General features: G+C 47.5%; 1 protein-coding gene across 1 annotated transcript; it reads left to right on the top strand.

The window, feature by feature from the left end:
- Positions 1 to 7,824: 7,824 nt before the first annotated feature.
- Positions 7,825 to 8,573, top strand: LOC127341848 (uncharacterized). Its single transcript, XM_051367792.2, has one exon. It carries the CDS (start codon positions 7,922 to 7,924, stop codon positions 8,396 to 8,398), a length of 477 nt encoding a protein of 158 aa, XP_051223752.1. The 5' UTR covers positions 7,825 to 7,921; the 3' UTR covers positions 8,399 to 8,573.
- Positions 8,574 to 26,851: the final 18,278 nt, after the last annotated feature.

The following is a 26,851-nucleotide window of genomic DNA, read 5'->3' as shown; positions in this document are numbered from 1 at the left end:
GATCAAATGGACCACGAACGAACCACATCGATTGATGTTTCTCTGTAGTTGTCAAAACGTAAGAGGATCTCATTCCCCAAGGTTACCACCAACGCACCAAAAAAGGATGTTTCTCTGTAGTTGTCAAAACGTAAGAGGATCTCATTCCCCAAGGTTACCACCAACGCACCAAAAAAGGTGCACGCCGGTGGTATTTTCCGTCGGCGCGCACCTATTTTATGGGCACTGCTGGTGCCCAAATACCGCCGGAGCAGCGGAGAATCTTTGCGCCGGGGATAAGGGTCTGCTAGGTCCGTGCCTGTCCAAAAATAGGAGCCTACTTTATCGCCAGCGCACCAACCGCCGGTGCTAATTTGATAACCACCGGCGTACTAACATGGTGGTACGCCTCCGATTTTTCCTCCACGCCCCTTCCCCCGGACCGCCTTTCCAGTTTTTGAAAAAATTTGATAGAAAACTCAAAAAGTAAAATTCTTGGAGATGCCCATGTGTTATGTCATTTAGTTTTACTGAAAATTAACAAACATAAATTTAAACTTTTTTTGTAAAATGATCGTTATGTTTCAGTAAAACAACTTTTCTAGTTGCATATGACCTCCGATGAAAAAGTGTTTTATATCAAAAAGCAAAATGGGGTTTTTCTAGGTTTTAAATTTTGATAAAAAAATAAAACCCACCCGTGACACACCACCATATTTTGTATGCGGGCGATGACCTAGCTAGGGTATATATGCCCAAACTAGCCGGCTCACATTCTCTCTCTTCCATTTCTCCCCTCTTCTCTATTTCACTTCTCCTCTCTTCCTCCATACTTCCTCCTCCTCTCTTCCTCCCTACTTCTCTCCTCCTCCTCCTCCTCCTCCTCCTCCTCCTCCTCCTCCTCCTATATTCCTCCTTCCTTCTCTTCTTCTCCTCCTCCTCCTCCTCCTCCTCCTCCTCCTCCTCCTCCTCCTGCCTACTCCTTCATACCCCTCCCTCCGGCGAGCACCTCCTCAAGCTTCTCGACGGCGACCACCTCCTCTCACTCCGGTGACCACCATCCAGCAAGCTTCTCCAATACCACCTCATCTCAGTTCGGCGACCACACTCCGGCAAGCTTCTCCAAGACCACCTCCTCTCACTCCGGCAACCACCCTCCGGCGGTCTTCTCTGTGACCACCTCCTCTCACTCCAGCGACCACCTACTATGTCCTTCAATGGAGACGCCCACGGCCACACAAATGACCACGGCAATGGAGCTCATGACCTATAACTCTACCAAGATCTAGATCTAGATCGGCTTTTTTTAATACTGGAAAATATACCGCCGGTGCACTAGGTTGGTGCGCCGGCGATAAATCGAGTTACCACCAGCGCAACAGATGAGCCGTTACCACCGCCCTATTCCCACTGGCGCACGCAGGTGCGCCAGCGGTAGCCAAATTTGGTTCTCCGGCGATAGACCTTTTCCTAGTAGTGTTAAGAAGTGTTACCCCGACATGATCATCCATTACCCCTCTAAGTGCTACCAAAAGTACCTACATGACAATCATGAGACTTCACCTTGCTGAACATTTTAAACTTAAGTCCGAGATCCAGCCTTAAATTAACAATGCCACATTGGCGAAGATACAAGAGTGCTCATCCGGATTATAGTCAATACCCAATACACACAAGGATAAAGCTAGGAAAACAGAGTGAACTAGGCACCGAAAGTAAATAGGGCCAACAGGAAGTGCCAACCACAAAGCAAGAAACTTCTAAGCAGAACTACGTCGAATACAAAGAGGAACACGCTAGGCGTGAGAGCATTGTCATCCCACCTTCGGTTTTTGTCACTAGCTAGACAGGTCCCGTGTGCCATAACAAGCAAGCTGGCGCATCAAAAAAACCCGCCAAGACACATACACCACCATCACGGACATGGCCTCTAGGAAGGTTCACCGCCAATACCAACACCTCATTGCCGACAGAGACACACAGAGGGCTCCAATACAGCGCCTTCGGGAAGGAAGCGACACCAAAGGTTCCGTCACCGCCTGATCGGAGAGGGTCTTCGGATAAGGAGTAGTAGCGATGATGTCTTCAGGAAGAAAGCGGTGCCCACGAGCGTCGCCAGCCCCGGACACATCGGGAAGCGGGTAAATCATTTGTTGGGTATCCATTACCCACATCTAAACCCATACCCGTTCTGTTATAATTACCTCTATAAGTCAATTGTTGTTGTTGTGCTCTTTAGTGGCCTGGTCGTGTGTCCTCTTTGGCCTAGAATTTACCTCTATAGTATTGCATTTATTAGTACTACTTAGATAGTATGTCAATAACCAATTCAAACTACATTGAAAATAACAACAACCAATAACAATCAATAAAGAGATCAAAACCACTTTATTTTGAGTGTTGTTGACTAAAAACTAAGATACAGAGTATTTCAGAACAAATGTCGAGGCTAGAATGTAGACTATTTTAGAACGGGGGGAGTACGTATTATTCATTAGAAAGTATAGAGGTAGTAGTATATAACATGTAATTAGGGCCCCAGGTAACATACACTAAAGGCATCACATAAAAAAGAGTATAATGGAAGGTACCACAAACAGGTATACCCACGAAATCACATAACACACAACATCAAATTAAAATGATACATCTTGAATCCTAGCACAAAACATGGCGAGAGGACTTTCTAAGATGTTCAGAATCATCGATTGCATGCATTGAGATGAAATAATTGTCCCATTCCCTTGGCAACGGTTGTACGCAAGTTCATACTGGAGAGTGCAATTTGATACTTGAAACTGCTACAAATTATAGCCTATGGACTTGGCATGGATGGATCTCACAAATGACATCAACGTGCTGGAGTGTTCTCCGATGTTTGTTAGATTTCTAAAGTTTATACTTCGGATGTAAATTATGAGATCAATGGCCACCAATACAACCTAGCCGATGGTATCTATCTAAAGTGGTCAACATTTGTGAAGATAGTTAGCACTCCTTTAGGTCGAAAAAATCTCACTTTGCTTTGTGCCAGGGGATTTGTAGGTGGGATGTTGACTGGGCATTTGGTGCTCCAATATCATTTTGATATTTTTTTGGTACCCTCCTCTTACATGGTCGATATCTCAGATGTGCAAGGTCATGAATTGTTGTGTCATCATCAACAATACGATCATTGAGAGTGAGAGCGCTACTATAGTGATTCATGATCACCCGTACAATCACAAGGGCCTGTTGCCGAGTTGACCATCATGTGCTAGTTGAGTTCGCTGATTTCCTCGCCATGAATGCGGAGACCCGTGACAAAGCTGATCATCACCAACTACAAGATGATTTAGTAGAGCATTTGTGGGTGCTCAAATAAAACATCGTATTTGTCTTGATCTAGTTCAACTTCTTGAATTTCTATATATTTGAATTACTGTATGAATTTTTCTATTTCATTGTTCAAATTATTGTGAAACTAATTTATGTGTTTAAAACAATGCAATATGGTCACATTTAGGTATTAATATTGTTGTATTTGTCAAATAAATGACCGAAAATCTACTGGGCAGGCTTATTGGGCATCGACTAGGAGGCGCCTCTGTGGCGGCAACGTGTGTTCGGCCTCCAATAGCGTTCATTCGACTTGGTTGCTGAACATATCATTTGGGATGCTACCTAAGAGCATCTCTATCAGATACCAGCCGCATCCAGCTGAACCGCATAACACCAATGCAGTTAACTGCATTGCCTTCTTTCGGTGCGTGAAGTGTCGCAGCGCAACATATCCGGCATACATGTACCACATTCTATATTGCGGTACAATTATGCACGGTATGTTTTGCTTCCACATTTGGTATACCGCCAATTAGGGTTCTGAACACATTTAGAGTTATCCGGCATACATGTACCACATTCTATTTTGCGGTACAATTATGCACGGTATGTTTTGCTTCCACATTTGGTATACCGCAAATTAGGGTTCTGAACACATTTAGGGTTTAAGCCTGTGACATCAATATCCAAATTAAACCTACATAGTTCGAATTAACAACAATGTTTCACATAAAAGCATAGTCCAGACAAGGTAGCATACGGTGCATAAAAGTTTGGAAAGAAATTCATGGTGGAAAAAGTAGAAGAAGGAGGACCATTTCCACCGCCACCAGCATCACCACCACCCCCATCGTTTGTCGAAGCAGCACCGTCGTCACCACTTTCACCACGACCACCAAAAGCAGCACGAGCGGCAACAATTTCTCTTCTTGCCTTCCTTGCTTAAAACATGTTGGACATCCTTTTCTCCCACCATTATTTCATTAGAGGATCCATAGTGGTTGGATCCATCATCGTCACCTGGTTATCGTCTTTTTTCTCCTTTAAGCGGATCCTTCTAACTTGAAGCTCGGCATTCCTCTTATCGTCTTCTATTATTGCTTCTCAATTCTTAATCTTGTCAAGTGGTTTGTTCTCAGCCAACTCCTTGCGAGTTTGCAATTGCTCTTGTGCTATCGTTTGTGTTGTGTTCATCGTCTCCTTAATCTTCGGGGCCAACCTTTCTTGCTTGGCCCTCCTCGCTTCTACCTTCACTTATTTTCTTCCATCCAAACTTCCTTTTTTTTCTTCCTCCTCTCCGTGCATCATCACTATCATCATCATCCAAAGTGTTTGGAGCCTCTTGGTCCCTTAGTTTCCACTTTTCACTATGTTCTAGAATTTTCCAACAATGGTGTAGTGTAAAAAACATATTCTCGCTTTCTTTCATATCTTTGTACCTTGTGCTATACGATCCTCCATAAAAACATTTGATATAAAGAAAGAATTAACATTGTCATTCAAGTATGAATTGGATATAAACAAACAAAACCTGGGAGAAGGTGCAAAGAACTCACATAGTCCTCAATGGTAGCACCACCACTAGGATGTGAATTCCTCACTTGTTCCAATGAGAGCAACATTTCTTGATTGTTTGTACCAGCCATGAAGAGATCGCATTTTGCGGGCTGATGTTTCATTTATCTTCAGCCTCAACCGGTAAAATTCATCCTCAATTCTCTGCCAGTACTTTTTGGTAGTTTGATCGTTGCTGGTGATTGTGTAGAGAGAAATATCCTTCCATGCGTTCAAAAGAGCAATATCATTCTTCTCGGTGCAATTCACGGATTGTTTGGATGCTCTTGCTTTGCCATCAACAATAACGACCTCCTCGAACGCCTCCTCGTCCACCTCTTCTAGCTCGTCTCCCTCCTCGACATCGTCGCCACGATCAGCCTCTTCAGCATCGTATCCTATCGATATCGACCTCGTTCGACTCCAGCATGTTCACAAATGATGTCGTCACCTTGTGCAAACTAAGAGAACGGAACACAGGCGGAACAAACTAAAAATCTATCGCAATTGCAAAAATCAAAGATCGAGATCGAAGGAAAAAATTAGGAACCGGGCGTAGCCGCCGGCTTCAAGGAGGGGGCGTCAACTATGGAGAGGGATAGTCTCAAGGGGGTAGGGGCCACAGGTTGTGCTTGCCTTCCGCTTCATCTTTGGCGGGACCCTTCCCATCAATTTCATGCACACCCGGTCTGGTGGCTTGGTCGGCGGTGTGGCAGAAGCAGCGGCGGGCCTTGTCGCCGCAACGTGCGGGCTCTGCTGCTTCCGCTTATGTGCAGCGGCGGCTGCCACAAGGATGTTGATGATGATGGTGACGGTGGGACCTGACGTAACGAATGGCTAGTGCAACTAGGGTTGCACGCCACCTTTCGTGGGCTGTTGAGGGACTCCGGAGTCCATAGCGTCGAATGAGAGCCGCGGAAACAAACAACCGGGACGGGGCGTGCAGATCAGTGGTGGCGGCGCATGGGCGGCAGAGGGGAGAAACAGAAATGTGTGCGTGCCCACACTATCGAAGCGATGCAACGAACTGAATATCTAGGCCTCAAATCCGTGTATATGCGATGTTTCGAGCCAGGATGCGAGTTCGTTGCAATAAAAAGTTTGCGAGCTGGCCATTTTTGCTTTATGCGCCGGGCGATTTTTCAATCCAGCATGTCAAACTAGCTGTTATTATCCGGGGTTCAACCAAATGCAGTATCTTTGTAGAGATGGTCTAAGAGCGTAGTGCACACACTACGTGTCACCTATTTCAACCGTTAGCTAGCGTCGGTAGCCGACAGTCGATCTTCCCTGCCCAGCAGGTAACAATCGCTTTATAGACAAGTGTCCCAGCTTGGCCACTTGCAATTATCATCAGGAGAGCTTTAGCTATAATTCCTTGTCTGTCTCAGATACTTTATCTGGAAAAGAAAATTCGCTCAGATCTGTTTCCACGATATTTATTTTGTGGCTGCGGTTCTCGCAGTTAAGCACTCGATCAGAAAAGAGACGGATACACATTGCGCGCGTAGCCCTCTCGCTTTCTCGATAAGACATTTAATAATACTGTAAAATACAAATACGGAGTACGGAGTAGCTCAGAACATAGAGGCGGGTTGATCTTTCGGTTAGATGCACCTGAATAGTTATTAATAATAGTTCCTAGAACGAACTTTGAAGAAGTCTGAATCACATTGTTAGTGGATGTACGTTGCCGTAATTAGAACTAGTAGCCAACAATACGATTTTTTTTTCAATCAATACCACATATATTCATAGTAATAAATAGTACATGGTAGAGATACACAAGCTGACTCTGACGATTACAAAATAAAATATAAAAGATACTAACAAATCTTTGAGGTCTTCAAATTCTTCTTCTTGCAGAACATAATCTTGTACTCTTCTAAAGGCAGCCAAAGATAGATAACGAATCATAGACCTATAAATACCGAGGAATGTTCTCCCATAATTTTAATTTGAGCTGCAATGCCAAGGCTTCGTGCACGCGCGCAACCATTATGCAGTCATTCAACATCGGCAAGAGTACCAACACCAGTCTGTCAGAGAATAACAACCGACTAGCTTTGTCGACGTCGATGGAGAGCCGAGAGTACGAATCACCATTGTTGAGGACGTAGCAGCTGGGACAAAAACTGTCAGGATAATCCTTCTCGCGGCAACAACGACAAAAGATTCAAAATCGATCTGGCGAAGCAAGATCTGAAGGCCTATACTTAGAGGATTGTAATCTTTCAACACCACCATTGACGTTGGAAAAGAGATCTCGTCATCGAACGAAAGCTCGAAAATCACTTATTGCAGACGATGTCATCTCCATTGAGGAAAAACCAACAGAAAAACGACTACCAAAATCCTAGCATAATCAACTAAAAATATTACTTTTATTGAAAACTCCACACATAAATCGGGTTCCCCACTCCTCCGGACGCCGGCGAAGCCGATCGGAGGAGGAGGAACCGATCTATGGAGGAGACTGAAGTGGAGGCGGCTAGGGTTTTGGACAGGCGGAGGCTGTCTTTCCCGTGGGCGTTCTTTTGTTTAAAAATATGATATTTTCTAACTGTGCAAGCAAATGAACAAAGTGATCTGTCAAATTAACATACCGCAAGCGTTTTCCCTGTAGTGTACATTTTTTACATTTTCATATAAGACAAGTTTCATGGGACCGTGAGAGTATTTAGCTTTGAGGTTTGTTGTTTTACATGAATCCTGTTTAGCAGTACTTGCTCCGATTTAAAATAATTATACAAAATGGATGTACCTATACACTAAAACATATCAAGAGACATTCATTTTTTGACAATTATTTTGTATCGGAGGAAATAACATTTTCACTTAAACCTTCCACTACACCTGTCTGTCGTATGAAGATATTTTCTTCTCTTTCCAATTTCAGCCACACAAGTAGCTTTCCCTCTCGTTGCCGATCCCATCCACATCTTTCTCCGCCTATAAAATCGCAGCTCTAGAACATATCATCTTCACTCCCTGTGCTACTAACCTCACTGCTCACCTTAGTTCCAAACCACAAAAGATTTTCGTTAGCAATAGCAACTAAGCTCCAATGGAGGAATTCAAGAAGTCTTCCGGGGGCCTGATGTCCAGCGGCAAGGTGGTCACGGACGCAGCCATGTCGGCGTTCGAGACGAAGAGCATCGAGAACATCGACAAGGAAAAGGTCGCCGGCGCCTCTGCCGAGATCCTGGACTCCACTTCCAAGTACGCCAAGCTAGAGGACAAGCCGGCCGGGCAGTACCTCGAGAAGGCCGAGGTGTACCTGAAGCAGTACAGCTCCGGCGGCGCCGAGAAGGAGAAAACTGACGTACCTGCTGCCGCTGACGCGCCGAAGCCGGCAGCGGAGGAGGCACCCAAGGAGCCAGCGCCAGCGCCTGCGCCTGCCGCGGAGGAAGGCAAGTCATCCGATGGATTCGGTCTCGACGACGTCACGAAGGGGGCCGAATCGCTCATGGAGAAGAAGAGTGGTGGAGAGGAGAGTGGCGGCGGTGGGTTCATGAAGATGGCCCAGGGATTCATGAAGTAGAAGTCGGTTTACTGCATATGTATGCACGTAGCTCTTGCTAAGTTTGTGTGCTGTTTCCCTTATCCCTTACGTATTTAATTACCGTTCTGATGTGGTTAATTATGTTGAGTGCTGATATTTGGGTCTGTAAAGGTGCTTGAAGTATCCATGTGTAATGAATAATCCAGTTGTGCTAGCTGCTTCCTGCTTCCATGATTTCGGTTGTACAATTACTCCTGTATCATGCCTGATTGCCTGTGGTCAGCGATCTACACGATCCTCTTATGCCCTACTAATTATTCTCATGAAAACATTTCTTGCTCTTAAGAGCTCTGTTGTGCTGCCTGCACTTGCCTGATCTTTTCCTGAAACTGTTTGTGTGACAGGAGCGAATGGTCTAGCCAGTATATAATAATATTAACTGGAAACTAAACAAATATTCGGCCTAGTCACAGCATATAATCTGTCCCACTTTATTTGCGTATTTTGAAAGCATCATCTATACTCCATGGCCGCGAGAGTGTCCACGTAGACAAGCATAAAAATAGTGACACCAGCAAGAGTATATCATCAAGTCATGATTACCAAGCAAGATGATACTTTTAAGCCGCGATGCTTTATAGATTTTGCAATAAAATGATCTGATCAAGAGCCTTATATTTATACCAAGACAATACTAATTACACGTGGCCTTACCAAACATAACCACGCTAAAAGAAATTGGAATGGTTATAACAAATGTGTGTTTTGTGAGGCTAATGAATCTATCAACCATTTATATTTTGATTGTCCCTTCGCTAGGCTCATTTGGAGAACTATTCAATTCACTTTTAATGTTTCCCCACCAACCAATGTCACAAATATGTTTGGAAATTGGTTGAATGAGGTTGATAAAGCATCTAAAGAACAGATCCAAACGGGTATTTGTGCTTTGATGTGGGCTATTTGGAACTATCGTAATGATATTGTTTTTAACAAGAGTGCGAATGCTCATTATCTACAGGTTATCTGTATGGTTACACATTGGATCCACGAGTGGTCCTATCTTCTACCGGTGCCGCAACGGGCGCATATGGATTCTGGATGCAGCCGGTTACTCGGGATATTTACAACCAGGGTGGCTGGCGGCTTTCTAAAAGGATACAAGATGCATAGACGATATAAGTTTCTATTTTTTCTCTGGTTAATCTTTATGTTCACATTATGTGATCCATAAGCTGTAATACTTTTAAACTTTGATACTATGCAATAAAACAGCTGTGTGCATCAATTGATGCAGAGGCTGGGGCTTTGATCCCCATTTCGAAAAGAAAAAAACGTGGCCTTATCAAAACTCAATATCGTCAAGAGTAAGTCAAGATATTGATGCACACAACAATGTATTAAAAATAAGAAAGCCATAACACCCAAGTGTCATGCCGAAAAGAACAAATACAGGCAGCGATGACCTCAACCTTCATTCTAGGCAACCCACTAATCATGAGACTGGTTTTTCGAATTTAATGCCTTCACGAAGGGAACAACACATATACATCGCTTTATAAACGGATGCAGTATAGAGACTAGATCATGTGTTTTCCCCTTGTAGAGTAGGCATGATCAACTACATGCAGTGCCTTCAGCAAGGTAACAATGACTAAACACCCTCATTGCCAAGTACAACCAACGATGGTGACAAAGATATAGGTCTTGGTTGGACCCCACAGGAGCACGGTGGCCCATCTAGGGGCTAGGGCCACGATCACCAAGGTTTGGATCCTAGGTGGGAGCCTTAGCCGCAACATCTTGGATTACAAGTCAACCAAGTACGACGACCGCAGATTCAGCGAGATTCTCATGTAAACCGATGTAGATCTAGATTTCCTAATAGCAATTCAGTTAGGCTTCGCCACTTGTAAACCATTTGACACCTAGCTTGTAACCCTAATTCCCACCGTCCATATAAGGGAGAACATGGGCCACCAAATGGGTAGGTCTAGAAGCACACAACCACTCAAACACATCCACCTACCTCCATCCACCTTAGGCGAGAGTCTGAGCATACTACACATAATCAAAAGATGGCACATACACATAGATGAAGTTGGGTTTTTACCAGACATTATACGTATGGGGTATGAACATGTATAAATCTTTTTCTCAAGTGTGTGACCATTCCAATTTCCAAGTGTGACCCTCCAAACAAAATATACCGTCATAAAATACCTCGACAATTAGCGCGCTAGGTAGGGATTGTGTGTTTTGGATCATAGATCATGATGACCAACATTATCTCCAACCATGGAGGCAACACCATCTCCCTCATGCCGCACTAGGTGATCCAATTCAGATCTTTGGAGTTCGTGGCCTGCCATGCATTTTTGGGAACTCTCGTTGAATCAGACGATCCCGGACTCAAATAGTTCATCGCCCGTGTACACACTGAGATGATCTAGGGTGGAAGACGGCATGGGGAAAGATATGAAGCATCACTACCACGACTTCATCAATCAGCCATGCCCCTGGCACGGGCCCGAGGTGTGTCACCTCGCCATGGAGTGACGCATCTACCCATACCACAATAGGAGCACTAATTTTGATCCTTGCGCTCGACATGGGCCCAAATCCAGGCACACCACTGTTAATTGCTATGTGTTGCACGTTGAACTAGATGATAACCCCCATTTGCAGGTAATTTCTATAGCACCAGTGAGTGTGGAGTATGGGGCATCGAACCGCATGATCAAGAATGTAAAGCAATTTATTCTCTGAAACTAGAGTACCACAGTTCTACTTATCTATGCACTGAACAATTTAAAGATGCAAAGGGTTGTTTTCAAGTTTAATGAAACAAGTTATTAATGTGAGGGAACTCTCATATGTGTCAATCCTCTACAATGCAAGAGTACACAAGAAATGTTTTACTGTTATGTAAGTAATGGACCTAGGTTCATGGGTTCAACCGATCTATTTTTTTCTATATCTCTCTCAAACAATGGTGGCATAGTTATAAGAAGTAAATCATACACAAGCGATGATCAATAATTTCATATAGGTATCACGTCCTAGCATAGAGATGCTACTTACTTCTCAAGAATACCCCCTTAGTTGGAAAAACTCCATTAACCACGTTTTAGAATTAACAGAGTATTGCCTTAAGTTTCATGACATGAAGTTCAGAAGCAAAGTACCCATAAGGTCTACTAGTTGTAACAAGCGACAAGTAGTTGTTCTGTTTTTATTCCCAGATTGTTTCTACCAAAGATGCATCAACATATTCCCTTCTCGTAGCAAACAACATCCCGGTTCCACTACATCTAACACCCACCACACTCTCCTATTTTCTATTAAGCACAAAAGAATTACATAAAATCACACAATTTCTTAGGGAGGAGCAAAAAAATAGGTGCAACCGTGTGCATGTGCAAATATATCCCTAGTAATTGATCCCAAGTTCATATATATGAGAAAGCAAGGGAGTATTAAGACTTAATGTCCAGCCGCCATATAAAGTTTCGAGGCCCCGCTATTTCCCCTACAACATGCATGAAAATAGTTTGGATGTGTTTCTTTCAAGTTCAACCAACCCGCATATACTTCAACAATTTATTATGTGCGATGACCCATCATACCACTATATGGTTTAGTACACAAGTCATTCACTAATAGCGAAAAGCCTACCTGTCGCGTGCCAAATTGGACTATTAGTCATGGGTCCCGGCACACGACTGGTACCTCTCCAGTGGTAATGATCTAATAGTTGTGTAGGAACTGGGCACGCGACTAGTAAGCCCTTTACCTGTCGTGTGCTCTTCCCGCCCGCTTCTATTAGCTTAGTGGTCGTCTGTCAGGGGGCGCGCGATTAGTACAATGCTACCTATCACGTGCAGGCCGCGCCCGCTTCTATAAGGTTTTAGTCGCGTGGGCACGCACGGGGCTGGTAGGTCTTACTGCCCGCGTTGCCTGCCCGCCCGCTACCACTACCTCGTGCTGGGTCTCAAACGTATCTATAATTTTTGATGCTCCATGCTTGTTCTACACCAATTTATATATGTTTTGCTCATGCGTTGTTGCAATTTTATACATTTTCCGACACTAACTTATTAACAAGATGCCACAGTGCCAGTTCCATGTTTTCTGTTGTTTTGTATTTCAGAAAAGTTGTACAGGAAATATTCTCCGAATTGGACGAAACAAAAGCCGAAGTCAATATCTTACTGTAACGAAGACAGAGTCCAGAGGGGAGTCAAAGGGGGGCAGCAGGGCAGCCACGCCAGCCCTAGGCGCGGCCTAGACCTAGCCCGCGCCTAGGGGTGGTGTGGGCCACCCTAGCCTCCACCGAGATCGCCTCTCCGCCTATTTATTCATGATCTTGGGAAAACCATGAATACCCGAGCCTCCATCCACGAAAAGTTCCTCGCGGCTGCCATTGCAGAACCCATCTCGAGAGGGTTCTGAAGGTCTTCCCGGCACCCTGCCGGAGGGGGAAATCATCGCCGGGGGCATCTACATCGTCATGCCCGCTTCCGAAGTGATGCGTGAGTAGTTCATTCCTGGACTATGGGTCCACAACAACAGCTAGATGGTTGTCTTCTCCAATTTGTGCCTCATGTTTAGATCTTGTGAGTTGTCTTACATGATCAAGATCATCCTTATGTAATGCTATGATGGCGTGTAGACACACGTCCGTTGGGAACCCCAAGAGGAAGGTGTGATGCGCACAGCAGCAAGTTTTCCCTCAGAAAGAAACCAAGGTTATCGAACCAGTAGGAGCCAAGAAGCACGTTGAAGGTTGTTGGCGACGGAGTGTAGTGCGGCGCAACACCAGGGATTCCGGCGCCAACGTGGAACCTACACAACACAATCCAAGTACTTTGCCCCAACTTAACAGTGAGGTTGTCAATCTCACCGGCTTGCTGTAACAAAGGATTAGATGTATAGTGTGGAAGATGATGTTTGCAGAAAATAGTAGAACAAGTATTGCAGTAGATTGTATTCGATGTAAAAGAATGGACCGGGGTCCACAGTTCACTAGAGGTGTCTCTGGAAGGTTTTCTGTATCGTGGCTCTCGGTACTGGGGCTATCTTCGACGGAGGCTTAAGTAGGCGGAAGAGGTAGGTCAGGGGGCCTCACGAGGGCCCCACACGCCAGGGCGGCGCGGCCCCATCCCTGGCCGCGCGGCCCTGCTGTGTCGGCGCCTCGTGGCCCCACTTCGTTTCTCCCCCGGTGTTCTGGAAGCTTCGTGGAAAAATAGGACCCTGGGCGTTGATTTCGTCCAATTCCGAGAATATTTCCTTACTAGGATTTCTGAAACCAAAAACAGCAAAACAAAGAATCGGCTCTTCGGCATCTCGTTAATAGGTTAGTGCCGGAAAATGCATAATAATGACATATAATGTGGATAAAACATGTGAGTATCATCATAAAAGTAGCATGGAACATAAGAAATTATAGATACGTTTGAGACGTATCAAGCATCCCCAAGCTTAGTTCCTACTCGTCCCGAGTAGGTAAACGATAACAAAGATAATTTCTTAGTGACAATGCTACCAACATAATCTTGATCAATACTATTGTAAGCACATGTAATGAATGCAGCGATTTGAAACAATGGTAAATGTAATGAGTAAACAACTGAATCATATAGCAAAGACTTTTCATGAATAGTACTTTCAAAACAAGCATCAATAAGTGTTGCATAAGAGTTAACTCATAAAGCAATAGTTTCATAGTAAAGGTATTGAAGCAACACAAAGGAAGATTAAGTTTCAGCGGTTGCTTTCAACTTATAACATGTATATCTCATGGATATTGTCAACATAAAGTAATATAACAAGTGCAATATGCAAGTATGTAGGAATCAATGCACAGTTAACACAAGTGTTTGCTTTTTGAGATAGAAGGAAATGGGTAAACTGACTCAACAATAAAAGTAGAACAAAGGCCCTTCGCAGAGGGAAGCATGGATTGCTATATTTGTGCTAGAGCTTTTATTTTGAAAACAAGAAACAATTTTGTCAACGGTAGTAATAAAGCATATGAGTTATCTAAATTATATTCTACAAGTTGCAAGCCTCATGCATAGTATACCAATAGTGCCCGCACCTTGTCCTAATTAGCTTGGATTTACATGGATTATCATAGCATAGCATATGTTTCAACCAAGTGTCACAATGGGGTACCTCTATGCCGCCTGTACAAAGGTCTAAGGAGAAAGCTCGCATTGAATTTCTCGCTTTTGATTATTCTCAACTTAGACATCCATACCGGGACAACATAGACAACAGATAGTGGACTCCTCTTTAATGCATAAGCATTCAACAACAGATAATATTCTCATAAGAGATTGAGGTTTGTTGTCCAAACTGAAACTTCCACCATGGATCATGGCTTTAGTTAGCGGCCCTGTCGTCGTGGTGAACGAGCAGATGCCATAGGATGGCTTGAGTTGGGGCCAAATGTGCGCTAGAGGATTCGGGGGAGGGTTTGTGATAAGATTGGATGAACTTCCGGATGCCTTCCTCAAGAACACAACCAAGGGTAGCGAAACAAGAAGAAGAACACAGGGACGAACTCCGCTCTAGATCTTTCTCTTTATTGCTCTTTTCAAGTTTACAGGTTTATGGCAACAGCATAACAGCTTACACACTAGCACGTAATAGGTTGACTCCAAGATCGTGCCCGTAATGGGGCTGCCCCCTCTCCTTATATAGGGGAGAGGTGGCTTACAGGGAAAGAAACCCTAATGGCATCTGATGGCATCTAATGGCATCTTTGACTAGACAAACTACTTTTACAAAGTCACTTTAATCATAAATGGCGGCGCCGGCTTCTTTAATCACAGAGGCTGACGTCCCCGGTTGCTTTTGGCGTCATCCTCCACCTTTAGCGCCAGGGCTTCGCTTAAAGCTACTTTGCTTAGCTCATCCTTGTCTTCTAGCTTCGAAGAGAATCTTTGACTGGTCTCGCCGACCTGCATTCCTTCCGGTATCTTCTTCATCCGGTTCCGGTATACCCCTCTGGGGATACCGGCTTAGCTTTACTTAGCCAAAATCTTAGTTTCGACCTCCGGTATCAATATTAAACCGGTATCTTTATGGCTCAAACCATCCGGTTTGGCATGCCTTTAACATACCGGGGGTCATCCCCCCAACATTAGTCCCCGAAGCTGGTATAGTCCGGTGGATTCTATCCAATAGACCATGCCAGGTTCTCATATCGTAGGATACCGGTTTAACCATTCCGGCGTTTAACTTGGTTCCGGCATCTTTGCCCGGATTTACGTCTTCTCTCTTTACGCGGTGTTTCCCGGTATCTTATTCTCAGGTATCTTAGCTATTAATTGCCTCCTCGGCGAGGTCGAGAATTTCTCGGGCCCCGCGCCTGTCAGTGACATGTGCACTGTGACTGACATGCCAGTGTCAGGGGTCACTTCCCTTCGGCTCCCGCGCCCTCATTAAATGCTTCACCGCGGATCCCAGTCACTATTCCGGATCCCTGTGCTCCTTCCTGTGCTTTCTCGTTTCTTTGCGTGTAATACTGCGCCACGTGGCGGCCCGTGGAGCGAACCGTCGCGGCCCGCGGAGCGAACCGCTGCGGCCCAACGGTTTTCGGCCCACCTTCTCTCTTCCTTTATAAGGCAGAACCGCCCCCTCTTCTTCCTCTTCTCGCATTCTATGTTCTTCGCGCACAGTGCCTCTTGCTCTCTGCGCCTCCGCCGCTCCTCGTCCGCCATTCTTCGCTCGAGCTCCGCCGCCCGGGGAACTCGTGCCGCTTCTGCGCTGGACTTCACCGCGCGGAGGTTCTTCGCAGTGCTCCAGTTGCGACCGCTGCATTTGCGCTTCTTCGAGCTCTTCTCCGCTCCGCCGTGGACGGAACTCCTCGGCGACCGCAGGCCCGCTACTTCACCGGCGAACCTCTTCTGCAGCGACCGCGCCGCCTCAGGTTAGGTTCAATCTAAGTTTGCTCCCCTTCTGCTTGGTTTCTAGATCTTGGGTCGATAGTATATTTATTTCCCCTTTTCTTTTGATTTTTCTCTTACTCGTAGATCTTCGCGCGGGGGCAAATCGTGGGATTCTTGTTTTTCTGCATCTGACCTTATGACTAGCGAGGAGTCTTCCTCTTCCTCCTCCTCTGCTTCTTCTTCTGCCTCTCCTTCGGCTTCTTCTTCCGGTAGCCGGCGTAGCCAATCTTCCGATAGATCTGCCTCTGATCCTGTTTCGATGGACACCGGCTCCGGTAGCCATCAAGAATCCGGTAGCTCCAGCCAAGCTTCCGGTGTAGATCCTTCCGCCGTGACACGTGGAGCCTGGATGGGCTCCAATGTCTCCCAGTATGAGATTGACTGGTTATACCGGTCCCACAGGATTCCGGAGGGAGTAACCTGCCGGCTTCCTGGCGACGAGATTGAACCGGTGCTTAACCCCGGTGAGTATGTCGTTTTCCTTGCTCACTTCGAGCGTGGTCACGGCCTTCCCGTTTCCCCTTTCTTCCGGAAGTTCTTAGATTTCTACGAACTCCAACCTCATCATCTTCCCGGCAATGCCGTTTTTTATCTTTCTTGCTTTGCCACCTTTATGGAGGCATATATTGGCATTCATCCTCTTCGCGAGACGTTTGCCCGTTTCTTTGCTCTGCGGATCAATTCCGTTCAGGGCAAGGACATCCCTGCGCCCAAGCCCCCCGTTCAATGCGGGTCCTGTATCATCGGCTCCCGCCAAGGGAGCCCTTTCTTCAAATTTTCCGGTCTCGAGTCATGCCGGCTATGGAAAGGGACCTTCTTCTATGTGAAGAACAACGGCGCTGCAAATCTTATCGATCTGCTGCCTTTCAATCCGGCGCCGCCTAGCAAGGCCAACTGGAGCTACAACCCGAGGTCGGATCATCCGGAAACCAACCTGGTGGTACGCTTCATGACAAACTTGATGAAGGAGACTGACATTTGCTCCGATGATATTATCCGCACTTTCATTTCGCGTCGGGTGCTTCCTCTCAAGCGCCGGCAGCACAAGATGAGCGAGATGTATGGCCCTGGTGATCCCACCAAGATTACCGGCCTTCCTCTCAGCAAAAGGGACGTCGTTCGCAAGGCTAAGCAGATCTGCCAGACTGCGATGCCGGATGACTGGGAATGGGGCCTTCTGCCTCTCAGTACTAATAATCCTCCGACCCAAGAAGTAAGAGATTACGCCACTCGGGTCGGCTTACCGGTAATGTTCATGCTATTGTTAACCTTCTTTTTATTTGTTTCAGGCCAAGGACCGCTTCCCCACTATTCTCGCAGAGCGACGAGGCCCCTGCGTGAAGCGTGCCCTAGACTCCGTTGACCCGGATCCTTTCATCCGTTGGCGGGACCTGAAGATGGGCAAGACCAAAGCTTCGCGCCTTGGACCGTCCGTGCCGAAACCAACCGGTTCCTCGGATGACCTGACCTTGCTCGAGGTAGTTTTCTTTTTCGATCTCTTATACCTTTTCATTGTTGTTCCTTTGTAGACATTTTCTTAGCTATCTTGAACCTGCAGATTCACGAGCACGCGCCGCCCCTGCGAGCCGAGGCCGGTCACGAGTTCGTGGACAAGCTCCTGGCTCAGGGCCAGAAGAACAAGATGCCGGCATCTGACGCCGGCTCCAGCGAGGCCCCTCCCCCGAAGCGCTTCCGGACGGAGCCTTTGGGGCAGAAGGAAGTAGGTATGAGGCGCTATAAGCGCAAGCAGATGCCGACCTCCTCTGGTAAGCTCCCGTTTCCTTGCTTGTTTCTTTTTACTAAGTTCTTTTTTCGGTTTCTTTTTTCCAATTCTCACTTTTTCTTTTACTCAGCCCTGCGCTCAAGCTTGGCCCAAGGTCTGGGGGCTCTGAAGGTACCGCGAGGACCTCAACTCCTCCTCCTCACTCAAGCCCGGCATCATCTGGTGCCGGCAACATTTCTGCCTCCCCTCTGGGGGGCACTCCAAGTTCGGGGCGCGCGGCCCCTACACCGCCAGAACACCGCGCGGAGGAGGACCTTGTCCCCCCTCTTGAGAACCAAGACACCGGCGCCAGCAACATCGGCGCCGAAGAAGAAGCTGTCGGGCGGGCGGAACCTCTGGTTCCTCCCGTCCTTGAAACGAAGACTAGCGCTCCCCCTTCGCCAAAAAACGCTCCAACGCCACCACCGGATGCTCCTCGCACCGAGCCAACCGGTGCCAACCCAAATCCGCCGCTGCCCAAGACCTCAAAGCTTACCAAGGGAAAGGCGACGGCCTCCAGCGTTCCCTCCGGCGGTCCGCAGCCCTTGGTGCTGCACGTTTCCCGCGCCGCCAGCGCTGCCAGTGAAAAAGCAACCGGCCTGCTTGGTCGGATCACCGAATTTAAGCGCGAGGGCCGGGAGCTGGGGCACCTGCTGCCCTATGCGCAGAAGTGGAACGCCGCGGACATGTCTCCGGCGACCCGCGGTATGGGCAAGGATAGGCTGCCGGCTCCTGACCCAGTTGGGGACCGGTCCTCCGAGGAGCACTTTATGCGGCTGCGTCGGGCCGTCAAAGAGCTGGACAGCGCGTGGTATGACGCCACGAACAACTTGATGGTAAGCCCCACCAACCCTCTTCAACTTTTACCAGTTTTCCAGTTTCCGGATCTTTTCTATCTTTTCTTTAATTTTATGCCGGTTTTCTCTCATTTTCACTGAATCTTGTCTATCTTCCCAGTCCCCGAGTTTTGTGTTGAGAGCGTAGCTCTTAGCACGAAACTTAACTTCAAAACGCGCTAAACCGGCATAGCCAGTCCCCGAGTTTCGGGTTAAGATCTTTGGTCTTAGCGCGAAACTTATCTTAGAAACGCGCAAAACCGGCATAGCCAGTCCCCGAGTTTCGGGTTAAGATCTTTGGTCTTAGCGCGAAACTCATCTTAGAAACGCTCAAAACCGGCATAGCCAGTCCCCGAGTTTCGGGTTAAGATCTTTGACATAGGCGCGAAACTTATATTAGAAACGCGCAAAACCGGCATAGCCAGTCCCCGAGTTTCGGGTTAAGATCTTTGGTCTTAGCGTGAAACTCATCTTAGAAACGCTCAAAACCGGCATAGCCAGTCCACGAGTTTCGGGTTAAGATCTTTGACATAGGCGCGAAACTTTAACTAACCTCTTTTTCTTGAACAGGTCACGGCTGACGCTCGGAAGGTCCTCTTTGAGGAGCTTCTATGGGAGCACCGGGAGCTTGCTGAAGCACATGACAAGTGCCAAGGTAAACTTTTTTGTACCCCCGGCATCTTTTTACCGGAAAGTTTTCTTTCTCCTAACACTCATGATTTTTGTTCAACAGTTATCCCGGAAGCTTCTATTGAGGCCCTCAAGGCGCAGCTCGCCACCGCCCAACGTACGACTTCCTGTTTTCCGGTTAACTTGCTCCTTCTTCATTTTATCGGTGCAACTTTTGCTAACATTTTCCTTCCGGGTTCCAGAGGAAAAGGACCAGCTTATCCGGCAGCACAAGGAGGAGCTGAGCGCCCAGAAGACCAGCTACCAGGAGCTCAAGGGTCAGCTCATCCAGGTTGGTTTTAACCACGCCGCAGCACTGAAGGCCGCCGAAGCCGATGCGGCGACCAAGCTGGATGAAGCGCTGGAGGATGCCAGCAACTCCAATGCGGTGTTGGGGGCTGAGCTGGAGGAGCTTGCCAAGGCACGGAAAGCTGCCGAGGACAAGGCCGCGCGGCTGGAGGCGGAGCGGAAGGAATTTGACCAGCTAATCATGCAAACTGATGCACATGCCTTCCGTAAGTTTCTTCCTTTTTCCTTTTTCAGTTTCTGCTTATAAGCTTGTTTCTTCCTGTTGCATTTTCTTAGCCTCTTTATCTTTTCGTGCAGGTCTCTTTCCGGACTCCCAGGCGTTTGCCATGAAGAGGGTTGAAGAGCATCGCGTTGGCCAGGCCCATGAGAATCTTGGTGCGCCATGGGCCCCTATGACCATCTGGTTGCGCTGAACGCGCGGGTCTCCCATATGCGCGCCATTGATCGAAATCTTTCTGACATTCCTGATGTAGCTACCCAGCTCTTCAGGACTCTCTGGCCTGGAGAAGTGGTGCCGGATACCTTCTCCCTCATCAGCGACCGCCTCAAGGGTGCCGGCAGAAGGATCCATGAGTGGCAGTGCTCTGCTGCTCGCGCTGGGGCAGATTCTGCGCTCCGCGTTGCCTGCTCCTGGTACCCGGAGTTGGACCTTGACGCCCTCACCGGAGTACGCGAAGATGCCGAAACCGATCTGGACCCGGTCCTTACCGCTAAGCGGCAGGATCGTGCATACCACATCGCGGAGTACGCTGACGTGCGCACCTTCATCGTCGCCCCGCCAGATGTCCAAGATTATCTGAGCGACGAGGAGGAAGCCGAAGGCGAGGAGGAGGCCGGAGCCGATGACGAGCCTCTGGATGCCCCTGGTGCTGGCGACGCTCCCCCTGAAGCTCCTGTCGCTTGATTATCTGCTGTTAACTATTTGCATGTGAAATGCCTGTCGGTCCTGTTTGACTTAAAACATCGTTGGTTAAATTCTACCCCGGTATGCCGGGGTTCATGATGTAATATAAAACTTGGCCCTTCTGGCTTTTGGTTGTGCTACAACAGTTTATGCCGGTATTCTATACCGGTAAGTTATTAAGTTGTGTTTGCCTAGTTTAGCACTTTGCTTATAATTTGCTTTTTTATCCTGCACTGTGAAGATTCCGGAATTGCTTCGGCATCCAATCCGATGCACACTTGGTTATTTTGCTTTGGCTCTGCCTACCCTCTGGGTTTTTTGGCGTATGAGTCACAAAGTTCTTTTGCCAAGCAAGCACTTTCTTGAACTTAGAAATAATTCGAAATTTTTCACAAAAAACCGGTATAACCGGGGTTAGTTAAACTTTCCGGATTGTTTGTTCCCATCTCCTCTCTTCGTCGTTCGCATGCTTAGTTCCTACCGGTTTATCTTGCTTGCCATGAAGCCGGGTTTCGGACAGCAGCAGAGTCGAAGACTCCGGTAGGTTTAGCACGTTACTAAACCGGAAAGAAAAAATGTTCTGCAATCAACCGGTAACTGAAAAAATAAACATATTACATGCAATTTCGGTAAAGGCAGTCCCCGAGATTTTAATCGAGAGTGCCGGCATCTTTTATTCATTACATATAAGGTACAAAAAGGAACTTCTTACAATACAGCCTCATGCATAGAAGGGACGCAAAAGAGCTACATTCCATGGGCGCTTGGTTTCTTCCCCGGACATGTCCGCCTTTCCTTTCTTTGCTTCCTGTGCGTCAACCAAGTAATAGGCGTCATTGTGTAGAGCCTTGCTCACAATGAAAGGTCCTTCCCATGGGGGAGAAAGCTTATGCCGGCCTTCAGTGCGCTGCACCAGGCGTAGCACTAGATCTCCTTCCCGGAATGTTCTCGGGTTAACCTTCCGGTTATGATAGCGTCTCATGTTTTGTTGGTAAATGGCTGTTCTTGCCAAGGCTAGTTCTCTTGCTTCTTCTAGCAAGTCCACATCATTTTCTCTTGCCTCTTTTACCTCTTCTTCGGTATATTGTTGAACTCTTGGTGAGTCATGTATGATATCAGTTGGGATCACGGCTTCAGCCCCATAAACCATGAAAAATGGAGTATATCCGGTGGACCGGTTTGGAGTCGTTCTTATGCTCCACAACACTGATGGTAGCACATCGAGCCAACAGCCTGGTGTCTTTTCAAATGGTTCAATTAGCCTGGGCTTGATACCGGAAAGTACCAAGGCGTTTGTTCTCTCCACTTGGCCATTGCCTTGTGGGTGCGCGACTGAGCACAGATCCAACCGGATATTGTTATCTTCACAAAATCTTTTGAACTCACCTTGAGCAAAGTTTGTGCCATTATCTGTGATGATGCTATGCGGGTATCCATACCGCAAGATAACATCTTTTAGGAATTTCACTGCTGTATGCCCATCACATTTTGCGATAGGTTTTACCTCAAGCCATTCGGTGAACTTGTCCACCATGACCAAGATGTGGGTAAAACTGCTTCTTGCGGTTTTAAAAGGGCCAACCATGTCAAGGCACCAAACAGCAAATGGCCAAGTTAACGGTATTGTTTTTAAACCGGATGCTGGGGTATGGTTTTGCTTGGCGTACCTCTGGCACCCGTTGCACCTTCGTACCAAATCCTCAGCATCCTCCAACGCGGTGAGCCAATAGAACCCATGCCGGAATACTTTTGCAACCAGCGCCCTCGATGAAGCATGGTGTCCACATTCCCCTTGGTGAATTTCTACGAGCATTTCTTTTCCCTCTCCCGGCACCACACACCTTTGAAGGACACCGGTAACACTTCTCTTGTACACCTCGCCATTGATGATGGTGTAAGCTTTGGACCTTCTCTGGATTCGTCTTGATTCATTTTCGTCAACCGGCAAGGTGCCGTTGATCAGGAATTCCTTAATAGGTTTAACCCAAGATGGTGCTTCTCGAACCAAAAACACCGGTACGTCTATTTCCATGTTATCCAGCAGCATTGCTTCTCCCGGTACGGACGCAGCAGTCCCCGAGTTTACCGGAGTAGTCCCCGAGTTTACCGGAGCAGTCCCCGGGTTTACTTTATCGATATCCATGGGTACAACATGCGATTCCGGTACGAAAATTGATTCCGATTCCGGGCTTGGTTTTATCGATGGTATTCTTAAGTGTGCCAAGGCTATTCCGGGAGGAATTTCTTGTCTAGATGAGCCCAGTTTGGACAAAGCATCCGCGGCCTCGTTTTCTGCCTGTGGCACATGGTGAAACTCGCAGCCCTCGAAGAAGCCGGCAATCTTCTGCACGTGAAACCGGTATGAAGCCATGTTGGCATCTTTTGCGTCCCAATCTCCGGAACACTGCTGCACCACCAGATCTGAATCTCCATAGCAAAGGATCCGGTGTGCACCGATTTCCTTTGCGACTTTAAGGCCATGAACTAGAGCTTCGTACTCAGCCACATTGTTGGATGCTCTGAAGTGTATTTGCAAAACATACCGGAGATGATCTCCCTTAGGTGAGGTAAGTACCACACCAGCGCCTAGCCCCTCCTTGAGCTTGGATCCGTCAAAGTGCATCTTCCAATATTCTATCTTTTGGTCTGGCGGCTTGTATTGCATTTCTGCCCAATCAACTAGGAAATCTGCCAAAGCTTGCGATTTTATGGCATCTCTTCTTTCGTATTCCGGTACGTATGGGGACATTTGAATCGCCCACTTGGCAATCCTGCCGCTAGCATCTTTGTTGCACATGATATCGGAAATGGGTGCCTCACTTACCACCTTCATGGGGTGCTCCTCGAAGTAATGTTTAAGCTTTGTGGCGGCCATGAACACGCCATAAGCCATTTTCTGGAAATGAGGGTAATTTTGTTTTGAGAGGGAGAGCACCTCGCTCAGGTAGTATACCGGTCGCTGCACGGTTTTTCCTTCCTCTTCTCTTTCAACCACAACCACAACGCTCACAACCCGGTTTGTTGCTGCGATGTACAACAACATGGGCTCCCTTTCCAAAGGTGAGGCCAGTATAGGCACGGTTGCTAGCATTGCTTTCAGCTCTTTAAACGCAGCGTCTGCTTGAGGGGTCCAGACGAACGTGTCGGATTTTTTCATCAAAGCATAGAGGGGCAAAGCTTTTTCTCCCAACCTGCTTATGAACCGGCTTAGCGATGCTAAGCTTCCGGTAAACTTTTGCACATCTTTTAGATCGTGCGGTATGGTCATTCTTTCGATTGCCCGGATTTTTACCGGATTTACTTCTATGCCTCGGCTTGATACGAGGAAACCGAGCAACTTGCTGGCTGGGACACCAAATGTGCATTTTTCCGGATTGAGTTTCATCCGGAACCTTCTTAGGTTATCAAACGTTTGCTGGAGATCGTCGATTAAGGTTTCTTTTTTCTTAGTTTTTATCACGACATCGTCCACGTATACCTGCACGTTTTTACCGATTTGATCATACAAACACTTTTGCATACAGCGCTGGTACTTTGCACCAGCGTTGCGCAAACCAAAAGGCATGGTGACATAGCAATAAGCCCCGTGCGGGGTGATAAACACAGTCTTTATTTGGTCTTCCTTTTTCAAGGGGATTTGGTGAAAACCGAAATAAGCATCCAGGAAAGACAACAGTTCACATCCAGCGGTGGAATCAATCACTTGATCGATCCGGGGTAGCGGGAAAGGATCTTTTGGGCAAGTCTTGTTCAGGTTGGTGTAGTCGATGCACATGCGCCATACCTTTGGAGCTTTTGCTTCAAGGTTCTCTTCTTTCTTCTTTTCGACCATCACCGGATTGGCTAGCCACTCAGTGTGCAGCACTTCCACGATGAAACCGGCAACCAACAACTTTGTCACCTCTTCTCCAATGATCTTTCTTCTGTCTTCAGCAAACCGGCGCAGCGGCTGCCTTACCGGCTTGGCATCTTTCCGGACGTTCAGATAGTGCTCAGCCAGCTCCCTCGGAACACCTACCAAGTCGTCAGTAGACCAGGCAAAGATATTCCGATTCTCACGGAGGAAGCTGGTGAGCGCGCTTTCCTATGCGTCACTGAGGCCGGCATCGATACGAACGGTACACTCAGGGTGAGCCGGGTCCAGCACGATGTCCTTTGTTTCATTGGTTGGCTTGAAAGCCGGTGTGCCCAAGCTTCCGCTCATTGTCGCTAAGCTTAACTGTGAGGACTGAGCCAGCGCAATGGCAGTTTGCATCCTTCTTTTTTCCTCTGCAATTACCAGCGATTCGGCCAGATTTGACCCGGTGGAAGCGGTTTCCAGTGAGACTTTGTAGTTTCCCACCACGGTTAAGGGTCCACGGGGTCCCGGCATCTTCATCTTGAGATAGGCTGTGTGAGTTGAGGCCATAAAGGCCGCCAGTGCCGGTCTCCCCAACAGCGCATGGTAAGGACTGTCCAAGTCCACTACCTCAAACAGAAGGTTTTCCACCCGGCAATTGTCACGTCCACCAAAGGACACATCCACCCGGACTTTTCCCATGGGCGAGCAAGACAAACCCAGAACGATTCCGTGAAAAGTCGTGTGCGTTGGCTGCAGCATGTTCTCAGTTATCCCAAGTGTGCGCATAGTGTGCCGGTACATGATGTTGATGCTGCTCCCATTGTCTATCAGCACCTTGCTGAATTTGACTCTAGCATTTGGCCCATGCATGATAGGGTTAACTACGAGAGCATAACCACCCGGATTTGGCATTAGCTTGGGGTGATCCTTGAACGACCAGCTGATCTCTTGATCAGACCACAGCATGTATTTTGGGACAGCCGGCATCACCGCGTTTACCTCCATGGAGCGACGGTGCATACTTTGCCGGTCTGTTGGCTCAGTGACGAACACAACGCAGCACATGTCCGGATCGTGGTAAACGTTCCGGCCTAAAGGTGCCGGTGGAGGTGGTTGGCCATTGCCGTTTCCCACCTGGTGAACTTGTTGTGGAGGAGGCCGGTTTTGCGGGTGTACCGGTACGGCGTTTGGTCCAGTAAGCGGAGGTGGTGGTGGTAGCTTTCCGGCATCCTTTGCCGTGCCTTGGCCCATCAACCTTTTGGTCCAGGTACAATCTTTTGTCAAATGGTTAGCCGGCCTACCGGGGTTTGGTGTGTGCCACCGGCATGGTTGATCCATAGCGGATTCCATGGTGTATCTTTCCTCATTATTTTGCCAGGGCTTCTTTTCAACCCATTGTTTCTTTGGACCCGCCCACGGCTGCGATCCGGTTTTTTGCCTTTGGCTTCCGCTGGCGCCGGAATTTTCCTGCACCGCGGCTACTTGTTGTGGACCGTACCTTCGATCCGGAAACTCTTCCCTTCGTTTGTTTTGCCAGTTATCCCGGTATTGTTCTTGTCGTTGCTGAGGCTGGTTTGCTTGTTCCGGCTCAACTTGCACTGCCGGCTGCATTGGGTCTCCCAATGCGTAGCTATCGGCTACACGTATCATTTCCGCCAAAGTCGTGGGCATGCTCCGCTGTAGCTTTTGCCACAATGGTGATCCTCTTCTGCACCCACTGCTGAACCAAGCTATGGCTTGAGCCTCTATCACCCCTTCACAGGAGTTTCTTGTGGTGTTCCACCGGGCCAGGTAATCCCGGTCTGTTTCATTTGGGTGTTGCACGCATAAAGCGAGCTGTTGCGGCCTGTTTGGCCTTCGATAGGTGCTACTGAAGTTGCTCACAAAAGCTTCCTCGAAGTCCAGCCAGCCGTTTATGCTTCCGGCTGGCAAATTGTTCAGCCAGATTCTTGCCGGTCCCACTAGGAACGACGGTATGATTCTTACTGCCCAACGACGATTTCCTCCTCCGGCTACAGTTCCTCCGCCACCAGCGACATAGACTGCAGTAACGTAATCCGCGAGCCAATCTTCTGGCTTGGTGGTGCCATCGTATGTTTTTGTGTCACGTGGCAACTGGAAGTTGCGAACTGGCGGTCCCTCTTTCATGATTCTTGGACCAAAGCATTTTGGACCGGGAGGTCCCTCTGCCTCAATTATTTCAGACAGAT

Source organism: Lolium perenne, chromosome 3, assembly GCF_019359855.2.
Source record: "Lolium perenne isolate Kyuss_39 chromosome 3, Kyuss_2.0, whole genome shotgun sequence".
NCBI lineage: Eukaryota > Viridiplantae > Streptophyta > Magnoliopsida > Poales > Poaceae > Lolium > Lolium perenne.
This window is presented reverse-complemented; position numbering and strand designations above follow the sequence as displayed.